The sequence below is a fragment of the Chroicocephalus ridibundus genome, chromosome 9 (assembly GCF_963924245.1).
Source record: "Chroicocephalus ridibundus chromosome 9, bChrRid1.1, whole genome shotgun sequence".
NCBI lineage: Eukaryota > Metazoa > Chordata > Aves > Charadriiformes > Laridae > Chroicocephalus > Chroicocephalus ridibundus.
In genome coordinates this window covers 20,050,742-20,075,930 of record NC_086292.1, presented here as the reverse complement: position 1 = coordinate 20,075,930, position 25,189 = coordinate 20,050,742, and the positions used below count along the sequence as shown (strand labels likewise).

At 35.7% G+C, this 25,189-nt stretch overlaps 1 protein-coding gene across 3 annotated transcripts in view; it reads left to right on the top strand.

Annotated features, from left to right (window-relative positions):
• DIAPH2 (diaphanous related formin 2) overlaps positions 1-25,189 on the top strand; it is a 230,455-nt gene that overhangs the window by 127,306 nt on the left and 77,960 nt on the right. For all 3 annotated transcript variants that reach the window (XM_063345690.1, XM_063345689.1, XM_063345688.1), the window contains 2 exons: positions 6,238-6,401; positions 22,543-22,678. In XM_063345690.1, the coding sequence (XP_063201760.1) occupies positions 6,238-6,401; positions 22,543-22,678 (300 nt within the window). The remainder of the gene's footprint in view (positions 1-6,237; positions 6,402-22,542; positions 22,679-25,189) is intronic.

The window sequence follows — 25,189 nt, the reverse complement described above, 5'->3', positions numbered from 1 at the left end:
TACACAGTAAAGATAATAGACTGGTTTTATACTGTTAAAATTGATATACTCTGTGTTGGGTTAATGACGAAGTTGTAATTTTATCAAAACATGAACTGTTGGCATGTCAGTTGTTCCAGATATTCCAGATCTGTCTGTCCCGTTGAAGAGTCGCAGTGTGTATGCGTGTCTCCAGAATAATAAGGTGGCATTAACGACGTGCGGCCGTGTTCCCTCCTGCTTCAAGTACTGCTGACATGAATTCCATAGTTCAGCTCAGGACAGGAGAGAAACATTCCAACATATAATTTGTCACGGAAATTTTAATAAGCCAGTTTTAATTAAACTGTATTATCTGAGACACAGAACATTCTGATGGAAATTGTCAATTTTCAGAACAGTAAATGAGTACTCGAGTTTGGAATAGCTAACGGAATAATAAGTTGTTTCAAATTGTGTATTTAGTAAAGCATGAAAGAATCTATGTGGACATATATATTTTCAGTCTTGCAGTATTTAGGATTATGAAGGTTCAGAGCTTTATCATTGCACAATGATATAGTTTATGGACATTTTGTACTCCTCGATGTAGATTTATCAATCTGCAACTTAAAGTTATCAAACAAACACTGCACATTATTCAAAAATGCATTATTTTAAGAAAAAGGTTATTTACATTGGAAACAGTAAGTGAATTACCAGTTTTCCTATTGTAAAGTATAGGTTATGATTGACTATAACTTTTATCTAAAACTAGCGTGTCATAAAGTGTAACTGTAGAAGCAAACAGAAATGCACCGAAAAGACTCGTGTGGACCAATTTAAAGGAAATCTGATGGAGATTTATAATGAAGCCATGTTTCTGTTTTTTTAATGATGCTGTGCTGTCTTTTGAGACATTTCTGTCTGTAATGAATATTAGGATCAGTGTGTATAATAAACTAGAAACCTTGATACATTCAGTAAAACTGAAATTAACTGGAAAAATAAGTAGATCAGATATTTAAATAAATGAAGTTTAGGTGGCTTTGCTTTCTGGACTCCTAGAAAATCCCAGGCTGATTATTTTTTACTTCCTCATTATAGTGGTAATTTATATAATATGCCAAATCCATCGATTCTTTCCCTTTAGGTTGAGTATATTTATAAATGAGAACATCTTCCATCTCTAGTCCCGGTGGGCTTTTGTTTTCTTTTATCCTTGTGTTTTTGGTGTCTATTAGGAGTTAATCCATCTGTAGCCTAATGCCAGCTGCCTCTTTCTTAAATGAATTTTTTTTGTGTCAGCACAAACTTTTGAGAATCAAGCGTTACATGAAAAACTCTCCCAGTGGAATGCTGCTTTCTCCTGTTTTCAGCTTCCTGTAATCAGTAGCTGGAAGGATGTGTCAAAAGAACTTGGATTCAGTCTCTGAAATGCTTTTGGAAAGTGTTAAAGAGTTTCTGGCAGGTGTCTCCTTTTTGTCTTGCAGTACATCCTTTCTTCTGCTGGAGGTATCAAAAGACATCAGCCCCGTGGTCTGTATGTTTTACTGTTGCAGACCCGTGGTCAACATCCTTCAGATTCCGTTTTTGTAGTGACTACATACCCTGGAGCGGGGCCTCCTTAGCTGCTGGAACACCAGTGCATTTTTTATAATTATAGTTAAATTACCAATGTTCTTTCTACCGTGGCATATTTATTGTTGATGAATGCCAAGCTGTCAGTGTTGGCTTTCATTTTCTTTGTAAATGCTGACAGTAATAGGTCTTGCCTTTGGGCAAGTGAGTTTTCTGTGTGTTCAGGTACTTTATTAACTCTATTATTTAAGTTATTGATATATTGATATGAAATTCATAGCAGATGTTATTGTAGAAGCAATGACTTTCCCTCCAGCAGATTTGAAGTCTTTAACCTTGATTTCTCTGATCTTTTTTCTCCTCCGTTAACATGGAAGAAACTAGGAGAAAGCATGGAAGTACCACGGTAGTGGTCCTAATATGGACATACAAGAATGTATGTATACCATACAATTCTAGTATTGATGGTAATTAGTAATTTTTTTATCTCTGACATAATGTAGTAGCATGGTGTCATGGTAACGTTTGTATCCATTGCTTGCTTAATTAAGTGAATTAATTTAGGCATTGCACTGAAATGACAGCAAACTGTAGTCATCTGGTCGTATTTCAAAGTGTAAAAAACCGTTGACTTGCAGAAAAGATATTTTCAGTCTTTACAGCTGGCTTTATACAGCCGTACCAATATTTACTTGTATTCTGACAATGATACTGCACCGAATATTCTCACTGCAGAAATCCTTGTCCATCTGGGTATCTAAACATTTTTTTCCCTTCCTGGAGATGATTATTACCAAGCAAACCACTGCACTGGATGGAAGCTTAAGTTGGCAGCTGTAATGCAAACACATAAACAAAATCATTTTAAAAAAAAAAAAAAAAAGGAAAGGAAAAAAAAAGTGTGGAAGTTGACCTGACTTTACAGGAAGAACACAGGACAGAGCAGAATTAGTAAATAACTGAAATTTGGCAACAAAAGTTAATATAGTACTAAAGGAAAATTAATGCTCTGCATTTACGTATATCTTTGTAGTTCATGTAGACATCAAGTTTTCTTTTATTATTTGTTTGCATTTTAATTTTCTTTAGAGTTCTTTTAGTGACGTGGTGTACAGAGAAGTTTACTGGATTGTGTGGTAAAGCATATAGTGTTAACTTTTTGGTACCAGTTACTGGGCTGGTGATTGATTGGAAATATCTGATTGGAAACCACTGAACTGGTGATTGATTTATTTATTGATCTCAGCATGATGTGTTGAAACCAATGAAATAGGACGGCGCGTTTGGAAGACACCTGTAAATTTTAAACTGCAATAGCACTTGCAAAATTCAAACTTGACTCTTAGAAAATCTCGGGGTAATTTTGTATAGTTGCCATCTGCAGTAGTATTAAAATGAAAAAAGGAAATGGATTAAAGGTCATAAAATTACTTACTAAAATAAATATTTCAAGACTTCAGTAAGGATTAAAGGTACGGAGTTGCCTAGATGATGATTAGATATTGTTCTGTTATTGTTGCAGTGGTGTATTTCCTAATCTTAGTAAAGCAATAACTCTCCATATATTCAGAGTTACAAACTCATTTTTCTTGGTTTATGTGGAACTTTGGGAGATAGGTATGGTACTAAAGATGGAAAAATGCTTCCAAGTGGTTTTTTGGGTGGTTTTTTTTCTTTTTTTAATTTTTTAAATAATAGTATTTACAGTAAAGTCTTAGCTTAGAGTTTTTGTATGGTTACGAAATAAACTAAAAAATATGTGTATGTGGAAAAACAAGCTTGTGAATAAAGTAATTTTTCTTAGTTGAACAAGCATCTTTACATTTGATAGTTCTGTGATTTTTTTTTTTGTTGTTGTTGTTTTGGTTCAGCGTAGTAAGAATGAAACTTTGTTTACAGTTTTTAAATGACCACTCATTAAAGCTTCAATCTATATTAATGAAAACTGGTGGAATTAAGTATTTCTCTTATGCAAAGTTTTGGTAGCTTAGATTTTTCAATAATGTGTCTTCATGAAGCAGAGTGTGGCTTTGCTTCTCTGGAATGGCTGTATTGACTGAGTCTTTGCAATGACTTAAAATTGTACATTTCAAGGTGATGGTTCAAGATAGTAATATTTTATAAGTATGAAGATTGTGTGAAGCATATAGAGTGTGACAAAGAGCAACTTTGTTAATATGACATGGTGTTTGACTGGAAACTATTGCCTCTACAGTACTGACTTGTTTTCTTCAAAATTAAGCATAGATAAAATACTGTATTCTCTCTGCTCATCATATTAATCCATCTTACTGACATTCTTTTGTCTTACAAGCCACCTGTTAATGATGTTTCTTCTTTGCAGTTTGGTACTTGTACTGTAATTTCAACATTATTTTTATCTAATATGTTTCTGCAGTGTTACTTTAAAATATGTTCTAGTTCCAGTAGCGGTATTGTTTTTTTTCTTTTTAGTGCTTACTGGTGTTATTTCTCATGTTTAATGTGAGAATTCGACTCTGGGAGCTTTGTCTCAAGGAATTAATTTCAAGTCTGAAATGCTCAAAGGTTTTTTCTCTTTTTATTTCAGACTTTTCAGTGATTTTTACTATGTTAATTTGGTTTCGTATTATATTCTATGAGGCTGTTTTTAAAGTAACAACAGATACAATTTGTATAATTATGTACCTTCGTATTTCTTTTTCTTAGTATTTTTGGTGAGCTGTTCAACACAGTAGTTTGCTGACTCCAAGGCAATTCATGTTTTTCTAAAATTTTTAGACTGTGCTCAATAATTCAGTAATGTGCCATTATTACCTATTTAATGTATTCTTGCCATTAAACTTTCATTTCCTTTTGTACAGTTAAATGTCATTGAAGACTGAACTATACCAAGTTTGTCTTGTATTAAGATGAGCGATTCAACGGTCCAAGCTCGAAATTCTAACTAAGCAGGTTAAACTTCATTTCGATAAACTGCAAATATAGGTATTACTGCTGTGTTTGCACTGGTATGAAACTATATAGGTAGATGCGACTGTTTCAAAATCTTGATATTTGTATTTTAAGATCCATTACATGGTTGGTTTCTTCTTTTTGCCATTCTAAATGAACATTATATCTAATGCCATCTAAATGAACGTATATCGGTGGGCGATATTTTCAGCCTTGTTACTCTTGCATGTAGCTTGTGAACTGATAGCCTTTTAAGTACTCAGCAGTATCCAAACACTACGGAAATGTTATGAATAGATTATCCACCTGAATTTTTTTCTTTATTCTGCAATTTGTTGACTATTTTCTGAAGAATCATTTTTGGATTTAGTCTAATCTCAAAAATAAATGGTTTCTATAATTTCTCTGTATGTCTCCCTTAATTAGTTTCCAGGTTGTTTGTTATTTAGCAGACAGATAGAGATCTTAAAGATATTGAGTAATTAGAAATTACTCAAATTAGAAATGTGACACTAAGCAGAGTCTCAAATTAGAGATGCAAGTATGGGGAAAGGTTGAAGCATGAGCTGTGCTGAATTAAGAACCAGAATCCACATGGAAGAGAATCGTTACAAGTAAAAGCCACAGGGAGCCAGACTGCATGATTTTTGTAGTTCAGGGAATAACTTGTGTCTTTTGTTCTTGGGTTTTGATATGTACAGCACAACACTTTCATCAGCTACAATTCAGTATCAGCAGAACTAGTTTAATCGTGTACTAGCTGTTTTTTTACAGTGATTTGTGACTTTGTGGATATAAACAACCACAACAGAAGAAAACAGCAGACTGAACTTACTTGCTTTGAGGCAAAGTAATATTTCCCTTAGTAGCTTGCACCCTTCCTATATTTGCAAATTAATTGTTCAAAAAATATTTTTTTCTTAACAGGGGAAAAAAAATGCCACATTTTTCTATATTATGCCAAACTTGCAATGATGACTGCTGGGATGGGAGTCAATCAGTTTCATTTCTAGACTTCCGTATTTCCTAATGGAAAAAACAACTTGTGTTTTTCTTACTAATAATTTTTCAAAGCTGTTTGTCAGTTCACTGGGGCAGGTGGGTGGATATTCCGTTTTTATAAATGAAAGGACACAGTTAAGAGGAGAGCGCGCCCCAAATAAGTGTACCTGGTACAGGAAGCTTGAGGCATGAGCTGAGCTGTGTGGTGAGGCATTAAAGAATCCACAAAGATGCCACATCTGTAATAAAAGGCAAAGAAAATTAGACATCATACTATATGATTTTGTCATTGGTAGTTATGCACAATGCAAATTTTACAGATAAAATATATGTACATAATACACGGGACATGACATCACTTGAACAGAGTAGGGGATTATAGTTAGAGTCTCACAGCAAACTAATTTTCAGTATATATTTTCAGTGTATGTATTTTCATAGAATGTGTTTCACAAAATTAATTTTGTATTGGAAGAAAAATGTCCAAGATATTTGGAAATTTTATGAGGTCAGTAGTACAGTCTATTAATTGCAAATCTTCACCATTGGAAAGGGATCTTTTGATGGAAAAGTGTGCCGCCACCTTATATTGACATGGACTTGCAGAGGTGTAAACATTAACACATAAAGATGTGGTATTTGAAAGCAGGACAGCACTAGCAAATTTTCCACTTTTAACCTTTGTACTGACTTTTCTTTACTTTTTGTTGTTACTGTTAGATTGGATTACAAGTGAATCATTTTCCTTAACAAAAACTTACAGCTTTGCTGAGAGTGCCCGAGAGCAATATGAAAAATTGTCCAACATGCACAACAACATGACTAAATTGTATGAAAATTTGGGAGAATACTTCACCTTTGATCCCAAAGCAATAAGCATAGAAGAATTCTTTGGCGATCTGAGCAACTTCAGAACTCTGTTTTTGGTGAGTAATGTCCGCAAAACATGATCCATATTCTTATTTCTTCTTTCACCCAATTTTATTTCTTGTGTTATAGCTAACATTATGTTTTGTTCTATGGCAGGAAATTGGATTAGTGTTTACAGAATTATGTAGATTTTGGTCACTGATAGCTGTTGTCTTACAATTTATAACTTGCCAGCTCAGCTGTCAGGGTGGTTGAGACATAGGGATAATCAAAAAATATTTTTCCTCTTTAAAAAACTTGCTTGATGCACAACAAACGGGCGTGATACTGAAAAATAGGTTAAAATCAAGACCTGAATGGATGTGTCTACGTTCATGTTGTGTTGGAATCTGGCTGATGCCGTAACGATGCTGTGATGCTAAGGCTAGGACTTTCGATGAGCTGACAAAACTCCTGAAGTTCACTGAGATGCTTACATTACTATTTCCAGTCATCCAGTTTGGTTCGTGTCAGGGTATGGCTTTTTTAAGAAGGAATTTAAGAATTTAATTTTAAGCAGCTAAGGGTTTTTTTAATGGCTTTAATGTCATCCTTCCTAGTGACTGTCTGGGAGCCATAATTAGTTGCACCATAGGAAGTGTGCAGGGAAAACAGATGCCTAGAATGTCACGTTGTGTCTCTAGAGAATATTAACACGGAAATACCACCGTTTACCATACAGCTGTGCCTCACCGATCTGTCTATTGCCAGTGGCTGGCTTAATTTATCATGTAATAATAAGGACTTTCAATTTCAGTGTGATGGAGGAATAACTACTTTAAAAACATATTTTTCATACCAAGTGTACTTTATTAGAAAACTTTTACAACAATGTATTTAACTATTCATTTAAAACTTGCTGAAATTATTCATTTTTTTCCATAAACAAGTCACCAATTCTTTTATAATTAGTAAGTATGCCAACACATCTGGGTGAAGACTTGTCAAGAACAGAAATAGTTCTTGTGAGATATTTCATCGCATTTACTTCTTCATAAATCCAAGGCTTACATTTCCAAATGTGGATATCTGAATTTGGAAATCTGCTCTATTGTAATTACTTGAAACAGACTTCAGACTAGCACTGTCCAAATATTGTGATAAGAGTCTGCCCTCAAACATGTATTTAAATTGTTATGAAGGTGATAGGAGCTAGAGGGCAAATGTTTTCTGGAAGGTGTATTAGAATGAAAATGCTTACTCTTCTCTTCCTTCCTTTTGACGTCCTAAGATCTGGCTGATGGCCTGTTGCTCTTCAATGGTTATCACTGAATTTTCAGGGAGAATGTTTATAAGAGATTAATGTATTTCTTTGGAGTGACTGAGTAATACCAAGGGAGGGGAAAAAAGTGGTATTTCAGGTTTTCAGTGGGTAAATGTGAGAAATTAAATATGAAGTGCAATAACTCTTCTAATAAAGCTGGAATGGTTTTGTGGCCTTTCCAAATGAACCAAAAGCAGAAAAGAAACTACTATGCATCCATCGCAGTTCCAGGAAGAGATGAAAGTGTCATTGTTTCAGGTTGAGAATGAGTTTCTGTAAGTAATTTTGTAAGAATGAAGTGTTGAATTCAGGGGTGAGCATGTTACTGAATCATATGTAAAAGATTGTTATTTCACAGCAAAAAGCTGCACTTAAGACTTTAAAAAATGGTAGTGATAATAATTTTACTATTAACTTTTCTTGCTGTCGTGAACTTTGGACTATATGATGTAGTTTTAATGATATATGTTATTATATTATCATTTCTGTAACACTTGTTCTTTTTAATGTTTTTGCATGGATATAACTGATTGGATGTTGCTAATTATTTTGATAAAAAGATGAAATACAACCTAGCTGCCTACATTTTTGTTTATTGAATGCTAGTTAAGGAGAGGGGAATTCTGTGAGACGTATCTGTATATCTTTGTACAGAGGGCAAATCTCTTGAGTTTCAAGGTACAATAGTTTTATATTTTCTACATTAATCTTGTATTCTGAAGAAATAAATGGTTATTCCATCCTTTAGCCTTTAATAGAATGGCTATATGATATATGATTATAATAGTTAATGCTTTACCTATGTCCCTTATTTTGATAACTTAAAGAACAAAGGGGCAACTGAAGACAAATCTTGGATTAAAAGCACTGGTTATGAAGGAATTGCCACAGGAATTGTGGTGCCAAAGTTTCAAATGTGTGGACATGCAATGCATCTTCTGATGATCTAAGTTCCACTATCTGCAAAGAACAGAATCCGGGCTAATTTATGAAGTTTTTATTTTTATACTTTCTGTACAATATCAACACTATTTTGCTGGCTATCCATGTCTAAATTCATGGAATTTTGTTGGTTGGGCTTCCAGAGATTATATGGTTTAACTTTCTGCTCAAACCAAGATCAAGTTGTGTAAACTACCCTAATTATTTATACTGAGAAATATTATCTGGGTTTTATTTGCCAGAATCTACCTTACTTTGTTTGCTCTTTATATGTGAGCCCACAAATACCTGTGTTCTTCTGAGTGCTAGACAGTACTCAAAGCAGACAGCAGCCTTGCCTTGATTTTGTTGTTATTGTTATTGCTGTTATTTAGTAGGAGAAGAGGCTGTTGTGAAAGTGTTTGGCACAGGTAAAACGCCCTCTGTAGTTGGATCCTTTTCTTCTGCTAGATTTGATCTTGAGCGGGTGGGTTTTATATTTTCAGCAGATTGTAACTACTCTGCTGTTTTCAAATGTAATCCATCTGTTGTATTTCATTTATATACTAAACCAATTTTAATGGACTTTCCTTCTTTTTAAGATTTTGGTATAAGGAGTAGCTATGGACAAATTAAGAGCAAGGCCGCCTCCTTCACTATGGCACTATGTAGTCGTGAACTAGTGATCTCTTGTTACTGAGGATCACAATAACCTCACGCATACATTCTTACAATCCTAGGTACGAGATTGTCGTGTTCTGATAACATCTCACATAAACCCTTCATCTTGCAGTGTAAATACGCTCAACAAATCACTGCATTGCAAGACATTAATATCTCTTCACTGAATTGACATAAAGTGCATCCCGTGTTAAGGGGAAATCATTATAGGTACAAACTCCTGTTAGTTCTTCTAGCAAAAGTCACAAGCAGGTGTTTCAGAGGCTGGAGACCTTTCTGCTTTTGGAATTTCTACAAACCTATGTATGGTCAGTTCTTCTTAGGATATCCATATGATATTTACTTAATAACCTTTACTGAAGTCTCCATAAATTAATCTAGTTTATCAAGACAGAACTGTCAAGTTCTGTATTCTGGTTTGGAATATTAAACTCACATTCCAAAGAGAAAAGACAGACACAAATAGTCTTTGGGTTTAAAGAAAAGCAGGCCTCATTTCTTGCATTGCTTTATAACTTTAGAAAGTGGACAATATAATTTGCTACATGTTTGTCTAGGTAGTTAATTATACCCATCTGATGCTATGGTCTTTAAAGTTTTTATCTGTCCTTTTATCTTCTAAGCCTCTTAAAAAAAAAAAGTTATTAAATAAGGAAATCAACTTGGACCACATGTATGATGCATACTAATTTAAATAATAATTCTTCCATATAAAAAAGTGAAATCTGAGGCTTATGTAGCTTAGGGAGACACTTTCTCTTCCTTACCATCATTTGTGCTTCAGTCAATTCACTTGTTCAGATATATACAGTAGTAGTAGTTGTAATTGTAATTAGGTCTTTTGAGAATTTCTTGACTTATTTTATCCACTAGAGCAGAAATTTGGAGACTTTAGTGGCATAAAGATTCTTGTTTAAGGATTTATTTTACAGACATTTGAGGAAGGCAATAGAAGTTCACAGTACAGTAATACTTTTTTTTTTCTATAAGGAAAAAACTACTGAAAAAAACTGAGATTTTCTGCAACATTTTGATGCTTGTGAGAAGTTTCCCGAAAGGATAAAGACTCTGAAACTAGTTTAATCTGTGGAATTTAGTGGGGGGAAGAAAAAAAAACAACAAACAAACAAAAAAAAACCCAAACCAAAACAAAAAAAACCCGGCCTAACTACTGGTAAGAATTCAGGAACAATCAGAAAAGACTGAGGATATACATCATCTCCAAATGTTGCCTAGAACATGCGTATTTACTAAATTTGTCCAGTTCAGACTATTGTAATGCCTGCAGGCTTTCTCTAAGTGGTCCCATTAACTTCTTTTAGTATTTTGGTAAATGACTGAAGTATAATAATATAACATGGCACAACCCCTGGTCACAGAGAAAATTCTCTGCCTGTCTTTGTATGTATATGTATATTTAAAAGTATGTTTGGCTCTTGATATGCATTTGTCTTATTATGCTCATATCAAGCTATTTTAATGTTAAGAAAACAGCTGGTCTTTAGAAAACTCATGGTAAAAACTTTTGATGATCAGTAGAGGAAGTGCCATGAATGGAAAATAATGCCCATTTTTGATTACTTGAAATAAAAAAATATATACATGCATTGTCTTTTCTAATTGCTTGCCTTTTGCAAGTTGGACAGAAACAGTATTTAATAAATGCACCTCCACATGGTCTAAGCGTTCAGAAGTTGTTAGGCTAAATGACAAGATGTAGAGAATATGAGGAAAAAAAAATTCTGGAACAGTCAATGTTGTTTTTTCATCTTTCATTCCTCTGATCAAAGTGTATCAGCAATACAGTGATATTCCTTTGGGTCCAGTAGTTTCTCTTCAAGTTATTTTCCAAGAAAATTTTCCATACAAATAAGTTGTTATTCTGTTATCCCTAACCAACAAGAGGAAAGGAAATTGTAAGTAGCAGTGTAGGCTGATGCAGTAGCTGACGTTTCTCAGTTTCTTTGTGAGACGTATTGATTGCTGTTGGAACACTTTCTATGCTTTTTCCCAGCAATAGACAATTACCCCAGAAACTGACTTATTTGTGGACATTTGTTGTTTGTTGTTTTATGTCTTTAAAACTGTCCAGATACAAAGTTTCCAGTCAAGTTCCAAATTAGTCTTTTGTACTTAGTTTTTATCCACATCTGTCTAGCTTTGTGTGAGAGAGAATAAGCATTTTTTGGGCTGTTCTGTGATGTTAGGAGGAAAAAAAAACACCTCTGCGTAGTTAGGAACTCACAGTCTAAGTGACCCATCATATGGTTGCAAATAGCCAAATAAACTTACAGCTCCTCTGACCAACAATCTAACCAAATGCTGCTTGTGAGCCATTTCAGTTATTGAGCTGCAATATAGTGAATCAGCCTAGAGATGCAGATAGAAGAAACAAGAGTTTGTTTATTGATTGATTTATTTATTATTCTATATCTGCTCCGGTTTTATCCCCAGCATTCTCTAACAGTTTTTGCAGGAAGCATAATTAAAGCCAAGGGTGTAGTGAGACAACAAAATAAGGTTTGCACCACTTTACCGCGCCACCTCTTATAGTTAAAAATCATGTAGTGCTTCTTGCTCAGTCTATTTTTTTTTTTCTTCCACCCCCCCCAAGATTAGGTAGAATATTCAAACATTTGAAGTGGGCTTTTAACTTTTTGGTACTTATGCCACCTCCTTCTGTGTTTACTTCTTTGATTTGGTGCTTATGTATGTCCGGATAACCTCGTTGTATTCAAGGCATATCACAAGAAATAAGTAAAGCACTTTGGTGTGACTTTCCTTTGCGAATGGAGCATGATTCAAAATCAAGCCGGGGTGTGTGTGTGTAAAAAGGTGTATTTCTTCTTCTCTTGGAGCTGACGATTATGGAGAAATATAACCAAATGTAGTTACAAGGGGGGTTTGTTTGTTTTTTTTCTCTTTGCAGTTAAAATAGCAGATCCACTGGATAATAATATGGCTTTTATATTTAGGACTATTTTTTAGAAGAAATGTTTTTTGATTTTATTGCATTAGTCCTTTCTTCTATTGAAAGTAAACACAAATATCTATTGTCCTTAAGGATAATTGTAACCTGATACATTTTGGGTTGATATAGTTTCAGGCTCTTTTCAAATAACGATTAACCAGTTGCCTGAAGCAAGATTCCAGTTTGTTCTTTTCTGTTTTCGTTCTTCACTTTAACCTGCCGTCTCACAGAGTTCATATCAAATTATCTGAAATATTTTTAATGTGTTACACTCTGAATCATAGAATCATAGGGTTGGAAGGGACCTCTGGAGATCATCTAGTCCAACCCCCCTGCCAGAGCAGGGTCACCTAGAGCAGGTGGCACAGGAACGCCTCCAGGCGGGTTTGGAATGTCTCCAGAGACGGAGACTCCACCACCTCTCTGGGCAGCCTGTGCCAGGGCTCTGCCACCCTCACAGGAAAGAGGTTCCTCCTCATGTTTAGGTGGAACTTCCTATGTTCCAGTTTGTGCCCATTGCCTCTTGTCCTGTCCCCGGGCACCACTGAAAAGAGCCTGGCCCCATCCTCCTGACACCCACCCTTTAAGTATTTATAAGTGTTGAGTGTTTGTTTCTGTTGGTGCTAGAGTATTTAAATATAGAGTATTTATTAGAGTATTTAAAAATATCGACCAAATCTGTCATGCCTGTGTTTGCAAATGGACATAAACTTCCTTTTAGTCAGATTGTGTGCTTTGGGGAAGTTGTATGAAATATATACTTCAGCATTAGATAGGAAATGTTGGGTTTTTTTTTCTAATACAGTTATGAAATGTTTCAGGTTTTGTTTGCTCTGTGGGCTGTCCCTTTAATGCAAGAGTCTTAAAGGTGAATTTTGAGTCTAAAAAAACCCAGTTGTAATAATGCCTATAAGAATAGTTGGGTAAAATTTGATGCAGTAACAGGCATTTATGGGCATAGCTGTTATGAAATGCGAAGAAGCTTTTTCCTTCAGTGAAGTGTTATTTTTTTATTTTTATTTTTTATATCTGGTAGACAGTTTTATCAGTGGCGACTGCCTCCCTGACCTAGAAAACATTTGTGTAAATGCAGCTCTTTGAATAAGGAATTAAATCTTTAAATTACATTATAAAAAGGCGGTATTCTGGTATGAGTAAATATTTAAGCAGATGTTAGCAACTCATCAACTGCCAGAATGAGAGATGGGTTCTTGTAAAAGACCTATGAAATAAACTGCCCTTTTGTATCAATGCTGACTATTGATTGATGATTACTGCGTGGCTGGGATCTCTTAACAGTAACCCTGTAATACAAGATCCAGAAAGCGAAAATCCCCACAAAATGTTAAGACATATTAAATGACCAGTAAACTAATACTTTTTATTGGGTGATGACTAACCTGGTCTTTCTAGATGTTATAAGATTGATGCCCTGTGCCAGGCAGGAAACAATCTGTTATGTTGCCTTCATAAGAAAAAGCTTTCACCACAGTGGATTCAGCGTCTTGAGTATAAATGTACCTGTAAGACCTTTTCTTTCTAATATTTGTTTGCTTCTAACTTGCTTCAAAGTAAACTTCAAGCTCCCTAACTTAGGAACATTTTTCTGTGGCTTTTTTGAAATGTCCCTTGGATACAGCAGATCATTGGGCACAGTAATATAAATCAATGAATATACAATACATAAATTAATACATAATAAATGTATGATTTACTATAAAATGCAATACATAGTCAAGCTAAATTCCCAGCTTTCAAACTCATAAATTGAGTTTGTAATTCAGGAGTGGTTTAAAAGAAAGGCTGTATTTATTCATTTTTCTCCCTGGTTATTTGTCTGGGAATACAGTTTCTCCCTTCTGCCTAAAAAGTAACAGTTCTTTAATGTAGTCTGAAAGATAACAGTTTCTAGTGAGCAGGAAGCTATGAAAAAATAAAGAATAATGAGCAAGAAGTATTTTCTCCAGTGAAATTTCCCAAGAGAAAGTGAAAACAGGGTATCAAAAGTGAAACATTGTCCTTATTAACAGGCAGTATATAGCAAGCCCTTCCTAGCCCCCTGCCCAAAAAAATTCACACAAAGACTCTGTTGCAAGCTCTCTAAATTCTCATTTGAGTGTATACATCCAGCTAGTGCTAAGGAGAATTAATTTTTTTAATCATGATATTGAACAAATCAGGAGTTAGCTGTAGGCTGGGAAAGTCTATAGGTAATGGAATCAGAAGCAAAAGAATTCACATAGGAGCAGTAACTCATCAACTTTATTAACAAGCTGTTAGTACTACTAGATAAGTAGCTACTCCGTTCATGATATAAAAGGTAAGGATGACATTTGTCTTGGAAGATATCCAAAAGATATAAAAATAAATAATAATAGAAGAAACTGAACTGAATTACAGTACACTGCATTTGCAAGCACTTGAAGGTAGGCAAGTGTAGAAATAACAGGTACCACAGATGGGGGCGGGATTTGTTTCTGACAGGTCTCACTTGCATCTGTGGCAACGTGGTTGTCCTTGTGGATGGGTTAAAAGCAATAGATGTCGTCATTTCGCGGTAGTGATGCCTTTGCTTAAGTAGTATTTTCAGAAGTAATATGGGAAAACATGGTCTAGAGGAAAGTATGAAGTTAAGTTTTCTAATCTTAAAAAGAAAGCATTAAAAAACTTTTCTTTAGAATTTTCCATTTGATAGTTTTAAACATACTTTCCATTCAGTGCTGATGTCAGTGAGTCCAACTGAGTAATGTCGTCATTCCCAGGCATTATCTTGAAAGTTTATAATATTTACATGAGGATTTTGAATCCTCATTCCACTCTGGAAACCAGGCATAGTTTGGAATTTTAACTATCACAATACTTGAGCTGTGAATCTAACCCAGATGTTGAAAATCTCTTGTAAACCAGTAGACCTTATTACTTCTCTAAGTGACTCCCTTTGGCAGGATTCAAAGTCTCAGAGGAACCCTTCCGTAGAGGGTGCTTACAGGCTACAGACGCTTACGTCTGCACCTAACATTTCTACAAAGCTGTCATGAGTTAGAAGGAATCTGACTTCTCTCTATAATCTCCACAAGGGTGTTTCATATAGTCTTAGCCTCATCATTCTGTTTGTTCATATATCATATTAAGATAATTCGATAATTTGAATCCATGTTTGTCTTAATTGTGATTTCAGATTGATCACTGCATTATTGCATCTTCAATTAGCTTGCTGATGTTGTAGTAAATTATAGCTCATTCACTTCCGTAAGTTCATATTTGCTTGCTTATCACGTTTAGGAAAAGCAAGCTAATAGAATTGAATTATCCTGTCAAAATATAATATGAAGCATGAAGTGGAAGGTGTAAGAAACATCAAGAAAAAAATTGCAGATGAATAAGCGTATCTTGTCAGTGTTGATTTTTTTTCACATTTATCATTTCTTTGGAGTGTAATGTCACACAACCTCTAGAACGCTTTCTTCTGATAGTCCATAAGCCCTGTCTTGAAGGAAACTTGCAAACCCCTTCAAACCCAGGCACTTTTATTTTGTTATTTAAATACTTTATATCAATGTACACTGCATGGTGTGTAATTCTCACAGCGTCTATTAAAATGTGGAGAATTTCTAGCCAGAAACTTTGAAACCATTTAACACATCATATTCAAGGTCCAGCTCTTTAAAAAACATATGTGACTTTTTCTACTGGATTTAGGCTTTTGTAGGAACAGATTTTGTAGAATAGAAAGAGTGAATTTTTCTTAAAGAATTTAAAGGGTTGCGCTTGCATGATCAAGGCTTCACATGCTGACCTATTGATTTGTCTTTTCCTTGATCCAGAAAGATCGCTTCTTGAACAAAATAATAATTCATCTGCTGTGGGCTTTGGTTTCTCTGCTCTGATTGTACCCAAAATAGCTAACACTTGTTTTGCTGAGATTTTTTTGTTTGCGTGTTTGAGTTTTTGGTTTGTGGGGTTTTTTTTGTTTGGTTGGTTTTTAGGGTTTTTCTATTTGTTTGTTTATTTTCAGTAATTGCAATAATACAGTTCTGTTACTGTGTAAGTGTGTATTTCAGCTCTCTGTCTCTTTCAGGAATAACCTGAATTAGGTATGCATGTTTATTCTGGTATCCAAATATTGATTTCAAGGAGCTATCAAAACAGTCCCAAATCTGTCCACTTAAAGGCTATTTAGTAATTATTCAAACACATACTGTCAAGTAATTAAAACATACTATATATATTTTCATTGGTAGCCTTAAACTTGGTTCACTAAACACTGAAAATATCTTCTACCTTACACTGCTAGACAGTTTTAAGTGTTTTTGCAACACAGCTGATAAGCCGTCAGCAAACCCCTTCTCCCTACCTGAATATACAACAGCAGCTACACTTGCCAAAAACCTTAATCTGTAATGGCATGTCAAAGGCATTTCATGTCAGATGTAATGGCTCTGATGCATGAACCATGAGCCAATATCCCAAAATATAATCTTTTCTACGTACTGTTTCATGACCACCCATCAGGAAATTCAATTTGTTTGCTCTTGTTTAATACCAACTCATTGCATCTCTTTTCCATTATTTTCATAAGGATAGCAATGTATTTGAATATGTTATCCTCCAAGGAATACTCATGAAAGATCTTTCTTTCACATGTAAACTGATTGCTCAATCTGCTGTATTTTAACTCTCTCTATTTCTGTAGATTAACTGGAAGTTAATCTGAGGTCATTGTTCCTAATGAGTTATGCCTGAAAAAGATTATTTTTTTTTTTTTCCACTGGAACTTGAGTTCATATATTTTGCAGTTACAAGGCAAATTTAGGGAGGGCCTGTGGGATCACAGGCAGCCTTCATTATTGGTGCATGACCGCTTTGTAGCCAACTGTGTCTTTAATATCCAAGGAGATTTGTGCATTACGGTTTGTTTTCTTTCTCCTTGTTTTTAATAATTTACCTTTGAGAGCCTATTTACAGCCATGTTGGTGTGTGAATATTTGTTTGTCTGTCAAAAGTTAAGATATGTACAGAATGCAAGAGATACATTAATTTTTTATTTGCTTCTTAAGGAAGCCAAGCTATAAACTGGCAGTCCTGAGTACAAGAGCCTTACTTCAGTGAAGCCTAATAAACACAAGGGGGAACATCAAGCCATGTGCCCCTTCGACTAGCTCTCTTAACAAGAGATAATATTCCTTGCTGAATCAATTTCTCTGCTAGGAGAGACAATAATTTGGTTTTGTCTTTATTACAAGAAAAAAAAAAAAACAAACACCAAAAACCACAAAACCCCACGCTCAAACTTTCTTTAACTTTTAATTTGCAGTTGAATTCACAACACTGCATGCTGTTGCGCACCAGCCAAAAATACAGAGGATCATGAATAGCACATCAAAAAAAGGGGTTGTATACATTAAAGTATTTCTGTCTTAGATCTACTTGAAAATTATTTCGTATTTTGCATGCACTTACATGTTTTGAAAAGTCAGTATCTAGCTGAATACTTTTCAAAATGTTTTCCAAAGCTGTTGGGAAGGCTTTTATTCTTAACTGTGTATTGCTGCTTGCTTTGTGACATTTGTCTGATTTGTAGCTGTTATATTAGTTTGGTTTTACCCTTTAATTAGGGAATGGGTATATATATAGTTGTGTAGTCTATACCTATGAACACTAGTAGATACTTTTTCATTGTTGAGGTACAGTAAACAAATGCTGTTTTTTTCCCCCCTCTTTTAAAAGCAATGCCAATTACTTTTTTCAGTATTTACACTGATCTCTACCTTCTAGTGATTAGGTGATTTAGCTTGCAAACCTACACAGAAAGGATATCACTGGCATTCAATACTTAAAAATAACCTGATAACCCGAAATAGCGCTATTCTACATTAAAAGAAGTCCACTGAAACCCAGGAGTTTGGAAGAGAATAGATAGAGAGGAGTATAAAAATATGACAAAGAAAAAAGAGGTGAAAGCATGAGATGATGTTCAGATTTCTTTTAACTTAAGGCTTAGCTTTAGATTGGTGGGGTCCAAATGGGCCCTGTGGTAAGGCAGGTGCAGAATCATATCACCTTTGTATTAGAAATTGTTAGGCTCATCCACAGTCTGGAGGTCTATAAAGTGAGGCAATAGTAAATAATGCAGTAATCGAACCCACATGAAAGAGAAGAATAACCCTTTTCAGTAAAACTGTAGAAAAGGAAACTTAAAGGATTGGTAGTATAATTCAGGCAGAGCAAATGCTGTAGAAACCACTATACTTGAGTCAAAATTCTCTTTACCTTTATTTACAGTCATCTTCAATCAGCTTTGAAAAACTGATCAAATTTGTTAGCAATATTAATTCAAATGTAAAGTGTGTTTATAAATACAGATTAATATATATTTATTTGGCTTTGAGCACGTAACTTGAAAACATCTGGGATTATGTTCTTGCAAATGATTTATTTCATTCTTTCACCCAGCTCTGACTAAATGTACAGCAGTAAGTGACGTAACAAATATGAAACGGTTAAGAGTCAGACTGCCTGATGGAGAGTAATAGCAAAGAAGTACATTTGAGGTAGTTTGTCCTGAGACACTTTACGAAGGAAAGGGATTGCGTGCACTAAACGATGGTGATGATTCAGATCGTCCTTGTTCTTTTTTCACAATATTAATTTTGAATTGGCATGTAGATGAAAAGAAGATATGTTAAATTTCAAGGAATGCAGCACACGAACCTCCTACCCACCCAAACACTTTTAAGGGAATTTGGGATGGCAGGAAAGAATCCACCAAATAATAACCAGAAATATTAGAGCTGTTACCAAACAGTTGCTGGGATACTACAACAAAGCTAAGAGTCAATGAGATGCGCTTTTTTTTTTTCTCTCTAGAGTAACCCTTTTATGTTGCTATGAAAATGCCTCTGAAGCTGATGAGTGCAGCGCTGCCTTGCACTGTTGGTTCTGAAAGAGGCAGTCAAGGGCCTGAGAGCCCCAGAAGCCAGTTGGTGTGATGCCCTGCTGGGCTTTCGCTCTCTTGCCTTCAGAGTGGCCGGTTTGACCACTGCAGAAAGTGCCGGGGGTTAATGCCCCTTTGCTGCAACCTCCACCTCTTGTAGCCACATGTTGGTTGGAAAAAGCTGTGGTATTTCAGGTTAGCCCTTAGTGGATTTTTGCTTGCTGTCCCTGACTCTTCCTTTATAGTCTCTGGTAGGAGACTATATGTGAAGATGCTCTAAAGCATTTACATCCTGGAGGTAAGTAAAATACTAGGAAGTGTGCATTTTGAAGAAATAATGGACAGGCTCATCTGACCTCTTTGTGCTTCCTGCGCTGCATGTGTTGGAATGCTGGGTTTTGTTTATTTTTGTTTGTGTGTACAAATGTGTGTATATGAAGGGATAGGTGTAGGTAGATGAAGATAGGCACCCTCACACACAGTTGTCAGTGTTTTGTTACCTTACTGTTCTTCAGGAAGATTAAACCTTTATTTTGAATGGCTTTTGTTTGAATCATCATTGGTAGCCAACATATTTTACAAGCTGCAGTCTGTATTTTCATGTAATCTCCCTTCAGATAGGACTTGTGGAGTCTGTCTCAAAGTGAATTTCCAGATACAATAACTGTAGAGCTTGTTTAATTCAGTCTACTATAATCTTCCTGTTAGAAAATGTGACAGAATCTATGATCTAATCATAGTATGTCAATGGCTAGTGGGCTACTAGTTCAGCCACGACATTTCTTATTTGCTTTCTCTCATAAGACTGTGGGCATGTACTTTCATTACAGCCTGTGAAGTTGCGGTAAAATGAAATCTCTGTCAAGTGTGATTGAATGTGCAGAGACAGAACTGTTCAAAACCAAAAAGGATAAAACATTGATTTTCTCCTTTAATTCTTTTTTCTCTTTTCTGAAAGAGAAGGTGTTTCTCAGTGTGATCGGTTATGTGATGGTACAGCAAATGCAGTTCTTGGTCCAATTTTCAAGTGCATCCACAAGTAACATCACTGGTAACTGTGGTATCCAGCATCTCTGCAGAACAGTATCAGCTCTCAAAGAAGGGCCTCTACGTAGTATTTTACCTCAGTAAACTCTTGAAATGGCATATGCACATCGAAATATGCTGTCCCTTGCTTAAATGAATATTCTGGTTGTGGAGGCATTTGGGAGTCTTGGATTACCAAATGCTGACATAATTTATATAAATCTTAACACTTAAAGGTGCTTTAGATAGGATTTTTTTTTTTTTACAAGTGACAGTCATTGTCCATAGTTTCTTCCTAGCATGTACGCAGTACGGTGAATAGTCATCTTCATTTATAAACATTTGAAATGTCATTTCTGAGGAATATACAGAACTGTGTAATATGAGCCTGCTATATAACTATTTATCTTATGCCCTGTGCTTACTTAGTATTGCCTGTTCAGCTTCTTAAGCTGAAACATCATTAATGAGCACGTGCTGCGTTAATTCTGGACATTTTTGGATCCAGTATCTTCTTTACTATTACTACTTGTTGGACATAATGTGTTGGGACTCCCAAAATCGCCCGAAGCCCAGACCTGCAGTACCTGTAGGCAGAGGATGTTAGTATAGTCTGAGTTGGAGAGGAAAAGGAGCAATAAATTTGTAGCTGTTGTGAATATAAATAGGAAAATTATCCCTAACATTCATCATGTCTGTCTGTGACATTAGGTGAAATTCCATCATGATGGATTTCAGTGAATTTCTTCATGATAAATGAATCTTAAGAAAGGCAAAACTAAGGAGAAATTTAGGATCTTGGGGAAGAGCTTAAGGGAATTCAAATATCTCTCTTTTTCGAGAGAGCAGGCAATGTAAAAAGAGTTATGAAGGTATTTGTGAAAAGAAGGGATGAGTTAAGTGTAGTGGGTTTACCTGTCTGGGTGCTGGCAGTGGGGCTGCAGGGCGGCCTCTGTGAGGAGAGGCCGGGGCTGCCCTGTGCTGGACACAGCCGGGTCGGGCTGGTTCTGGCTGGTTCCAGCCGGCTGTGCGACAGCCCCGCCACAGGGCACAGTCAGGCCCGCCAGTGAGGCTGGTGGTGCCTGTTTAAAAACTGGTTAAGGAAAGGACAAAATGTTTCATGGCTGAGAAGACTGAGGGAAAAGTTGTGAGAAAGAGCCCTGGGAGCAGCGGGGCCAGCGAGGGAGGCGGGGAGGAAGGTGCTCCAGGCCCCTGAGCAGGGATTCCCCTGCAGCCTCTGGAGAAGACCTGCACCAGAGCAGGTTTATCCTGAAGGACCCACAGTGGGGCAGGTGAAACGTGTGAGGAGGAAAGAGTGGCAGAGAAAGAACTGTTATAGACTGACTGCAACCCTGCATTTTCCTCCATCCCTGCTGTGTCGCTCGGAGTGTGGGGCGACATAGAGGAGCTGGGAATGAAGGAGTGAAGTTGAGCCTGAGAAGACAAGGGGGACAGGGGAGAGGTGTTTTCTTTTTTGTATTTATTTCTCACCATCCAATTCTATTTTAATTGGCAGTAAACTAAATTCTTCTTCCCCGAGTGTTTTGCCCACGGCAGTAATTGGTGAGTGATCTCCGTGTCTTCATCTCAATCTTCATCTTGTTCTCTCCCCATCCTGTTGAGGAGGATGAGTGAGAGAATGGCTAGGTGGGTGAATGGCAGCCAGGCAAGGTTAACCCACCACAGCAAGAAATCAAGATTAACCTCCTTTGGAAAAGGAGGGTGTCTTCTAGACTGGATGGAGGCAAGATCATAGAAAGTGGTTGTTCGTTTTGCTGGCAGGGATGTTCTTCTACATTTGTAGTTTTTAGTTTGGTAGTTTGTGTAACGTGTTGACTCAGAGAATTTAGATTTTTAATCTAACTTGTGATGTGTTTTGTCTATTTAAGTGATCCAGACTGCTTTGGATATTTCAACAAAAATATTTGAGGAATTGTAGCTTAAATTTTAGCAACTCAGTTTCCATTACTTGTAATTGAAGTCCATTATAGTGGGAACTTGGCTTCATCCCCACTCATCCCTCCTAACAGCAAGATACAGGTTTAAACTAGACGTAGTCTTAATAGAAAAAAATATAAACACGTTGACACTGAAAAATTTGGAATTTTTCGATTCACCATAAATGCAAAGTTATTTCAATCTTCATTCTTCTGGTTATCTAATAATGATAATGAGTACAAATAGTACAGTAAATTGTGTTCCCTTTCAGATTTCTGAGGATGCTTGAAATATTGGGTGTCAGTCCCTGTTCCTCCCGCCCCCCCGAGAAGTAAATACAGTATCTGTGCAAACAAGGTTATTTTTTGTTATTTCTAGTTTTCCTCAGCATATAGACACCCGTGTTCATTTTATCTAATGCAGGAAGCATTAAAAGAAAACAACAAAAGAAGAGAAATGGAGGAGAAAACAAAGAGAGCCAAACTGGCAAAAGAAAAGGCTGAACGAGAGAAACTGGAGCGACAGAAGAAGAAGCAGCAGTTGATTGATATGAACAAAGGTAAGGCATCATTTTTAGTAGGGAGATTTGTTAAAAAGAAAGTAAGGAGTAACAAACTGAAGGCTATGGCTGATCAATATGAAAAATACTTGCTGTCTGTTTTGAAAGCTGAAAAAAAGGTTAATTTTTCAGTGAAAATTCTGTTTTGTTTTAGCCTACTTGATCGTGTAATTCCGTATCTGCCACTTAATATGTTTAATGTTCCTTTCAAGTTGTTTTGTTGTGAATTATTGGCTTGTTTTCATTTGTAACAGTTAATTGATTTTTTTTTTTTTTTTATATGGATTTGCTTCCAAGAAGAAGTATCTTACTTGCTTTGTTGTTAATTTCATTCTGTAAACATCTCTATAATCAAGGTAGTGTGGCAATTAACGTCTTTCTTTTGGGGCTTGGAGGATCCATGTTATAATGGATGTTCTCCCAACAGTCCTATTAGGAGCTAGAAAATCTGGTTGAGCTTGGAGCTGAAGTAGAGTGACATTTCAGTATGATAAAAAGCAATGTATTGAATTCGTCAGCTGTGAGAATATTGTATTTTGCATGAGGCCACCCTAAGAGAGGAACGTAAGAAAGCAGGAGGAATTGCATGGTCCTGATATTGATATTGTGCAGATTTCTAGAAGGCTGTAAAATACAGACTTTTTTCTTTACCTCTCTAACTTCAGAAGGCAAGTAGAGTAAAACTGTACATTGGATAGTGCAAGAGATTTTTTTGAGCCTGCAGTTTTTTTCACTTTCCATGAGTGTTTGTTAATCTGCTGGTCTGACCCAGCTGTGAAACGCTTGTCCTTTTTATCCACTGAACAGTCTAACAGGTGCATACTCCTGGAAGAATGCTGTTTGGTTTTTTGTTATGATGAATGTTATGGAAGATGTGATGATGTATTAACTTTATGTAAGGATGATGTTGCAATAAACCATATAATTATTACAAACTAATATAGTGCAATGCTGAAGATTGATCGAATGGAGGTAAATTTAGAAATAACACTGCCTTTCAAAGGCATATACATATACTTATACATAGTATCTGTAAAGTCAGTTTATACAAGGATGAAAAATACTAGACCAGGCAAAGAGACCCACTCCAACATTTAATAGGATGACTGCGGAAGTGAACACAGAGCCATGAAAAGACAAGGTGCTGGTCAGAATTTTCATCAGTGATAATGTAGTAGTGCAATAATATTGTCACGTAATACTGATGATAACGTTTGCTGTTGCGTGTATTTAGAATGTTAGTATTTCTGGCATATGAGTAAATTTTCTATCGCCAGTGACAATCTATGACTTGTGCATGGATAGCCAGCCCTCAAGGAATGTTAGCCAGCCCTCAAGGAATGTTAGCCAGCCACCTTTCCCTTCCTGTTTGGCAACCACGTTTCTCTAGAACCTGCAGTTACACTTATATCAATATATCTTACAAATACATCATCTATTTAAGCACTGCTTTGTCAGACTGAATCACATTTACAATGATTTCAGCAGGTAGTGCAGTTTTATCTTCATTGATATATGTCTACAAGAGTCACAACTTTGTGCTTTTTTCTGCTCAGTAATTTCAGTTTAATTTTGATAAAAATCAGCAACCCGTATGTAAATCTTCAAAAATAAAGAAGCAGACAAAGGAAGAACAAGTTTTATTTACAAATGAAAAATCTTTCTTCTGTTATCACTTTATATGTACTAATAATTATATTTTAAGAAATCGTAAATTAGGGTTGCTGTTGTATTTGCTGATTGTGATAAATTGTTTTTCACAATAGTTCATTCTTTGCATTCCGAGTTTCAAAAATGAATTTATATTGATGTACTGTAATTTGAATGCCATGATAGGAAACAAATTGTTTATGGGAGAATCTTTTAAAAATTCTCATGTGTTTGTGTACATCACTTTGCCCCAAAGCCTCAGAGTTTCGCTGTTTGTTTGATTGTTTTCTGTTGTTTTTAAAGTTACTTCCCAAGGGCTGGTTTGGAGGGTTTCTGCAGTGGTACCACGAATCCTGTTATTTTTTGCCTTGCTTGAAGTGGCAGTGACACTGCATGGAATATACTGTAGCAGAAGTTTTAGTGAACAACTCTGTTGCTTTGTATAGATGACAAACTTAAATTCCTTATCATATAAAGATTCTTCTAATAATTTCAGTTTAACTCTGAACAAAATATAAAATTTAAATGCAGGTGATGCATAAATATATTTTCAGTATTTTGTGACATTAAGCTCATAGAGTTACCCGATGTGACTTTTCTAATGCATTCTTTCAGTATTTGACTAATCTTTCTTTGATATCGATCACCTGACAAAAAAAAAGTCCTTTGTAGTATGGACAGGCACTTTCCTATGAGTGAGGTAAGAAGAACCTAAATTATCCCATCATCACCCTCCCCTCTACCAGTGTGCTTGAAGACATACTGAGTTTAGTTTACCCGTTAAAACAATGTAAGCTAACATGTTTTCTCAGCTGTTGAAAACTGAGAAGCCCACTTAGATACTATTGTCAGTGAATTGGT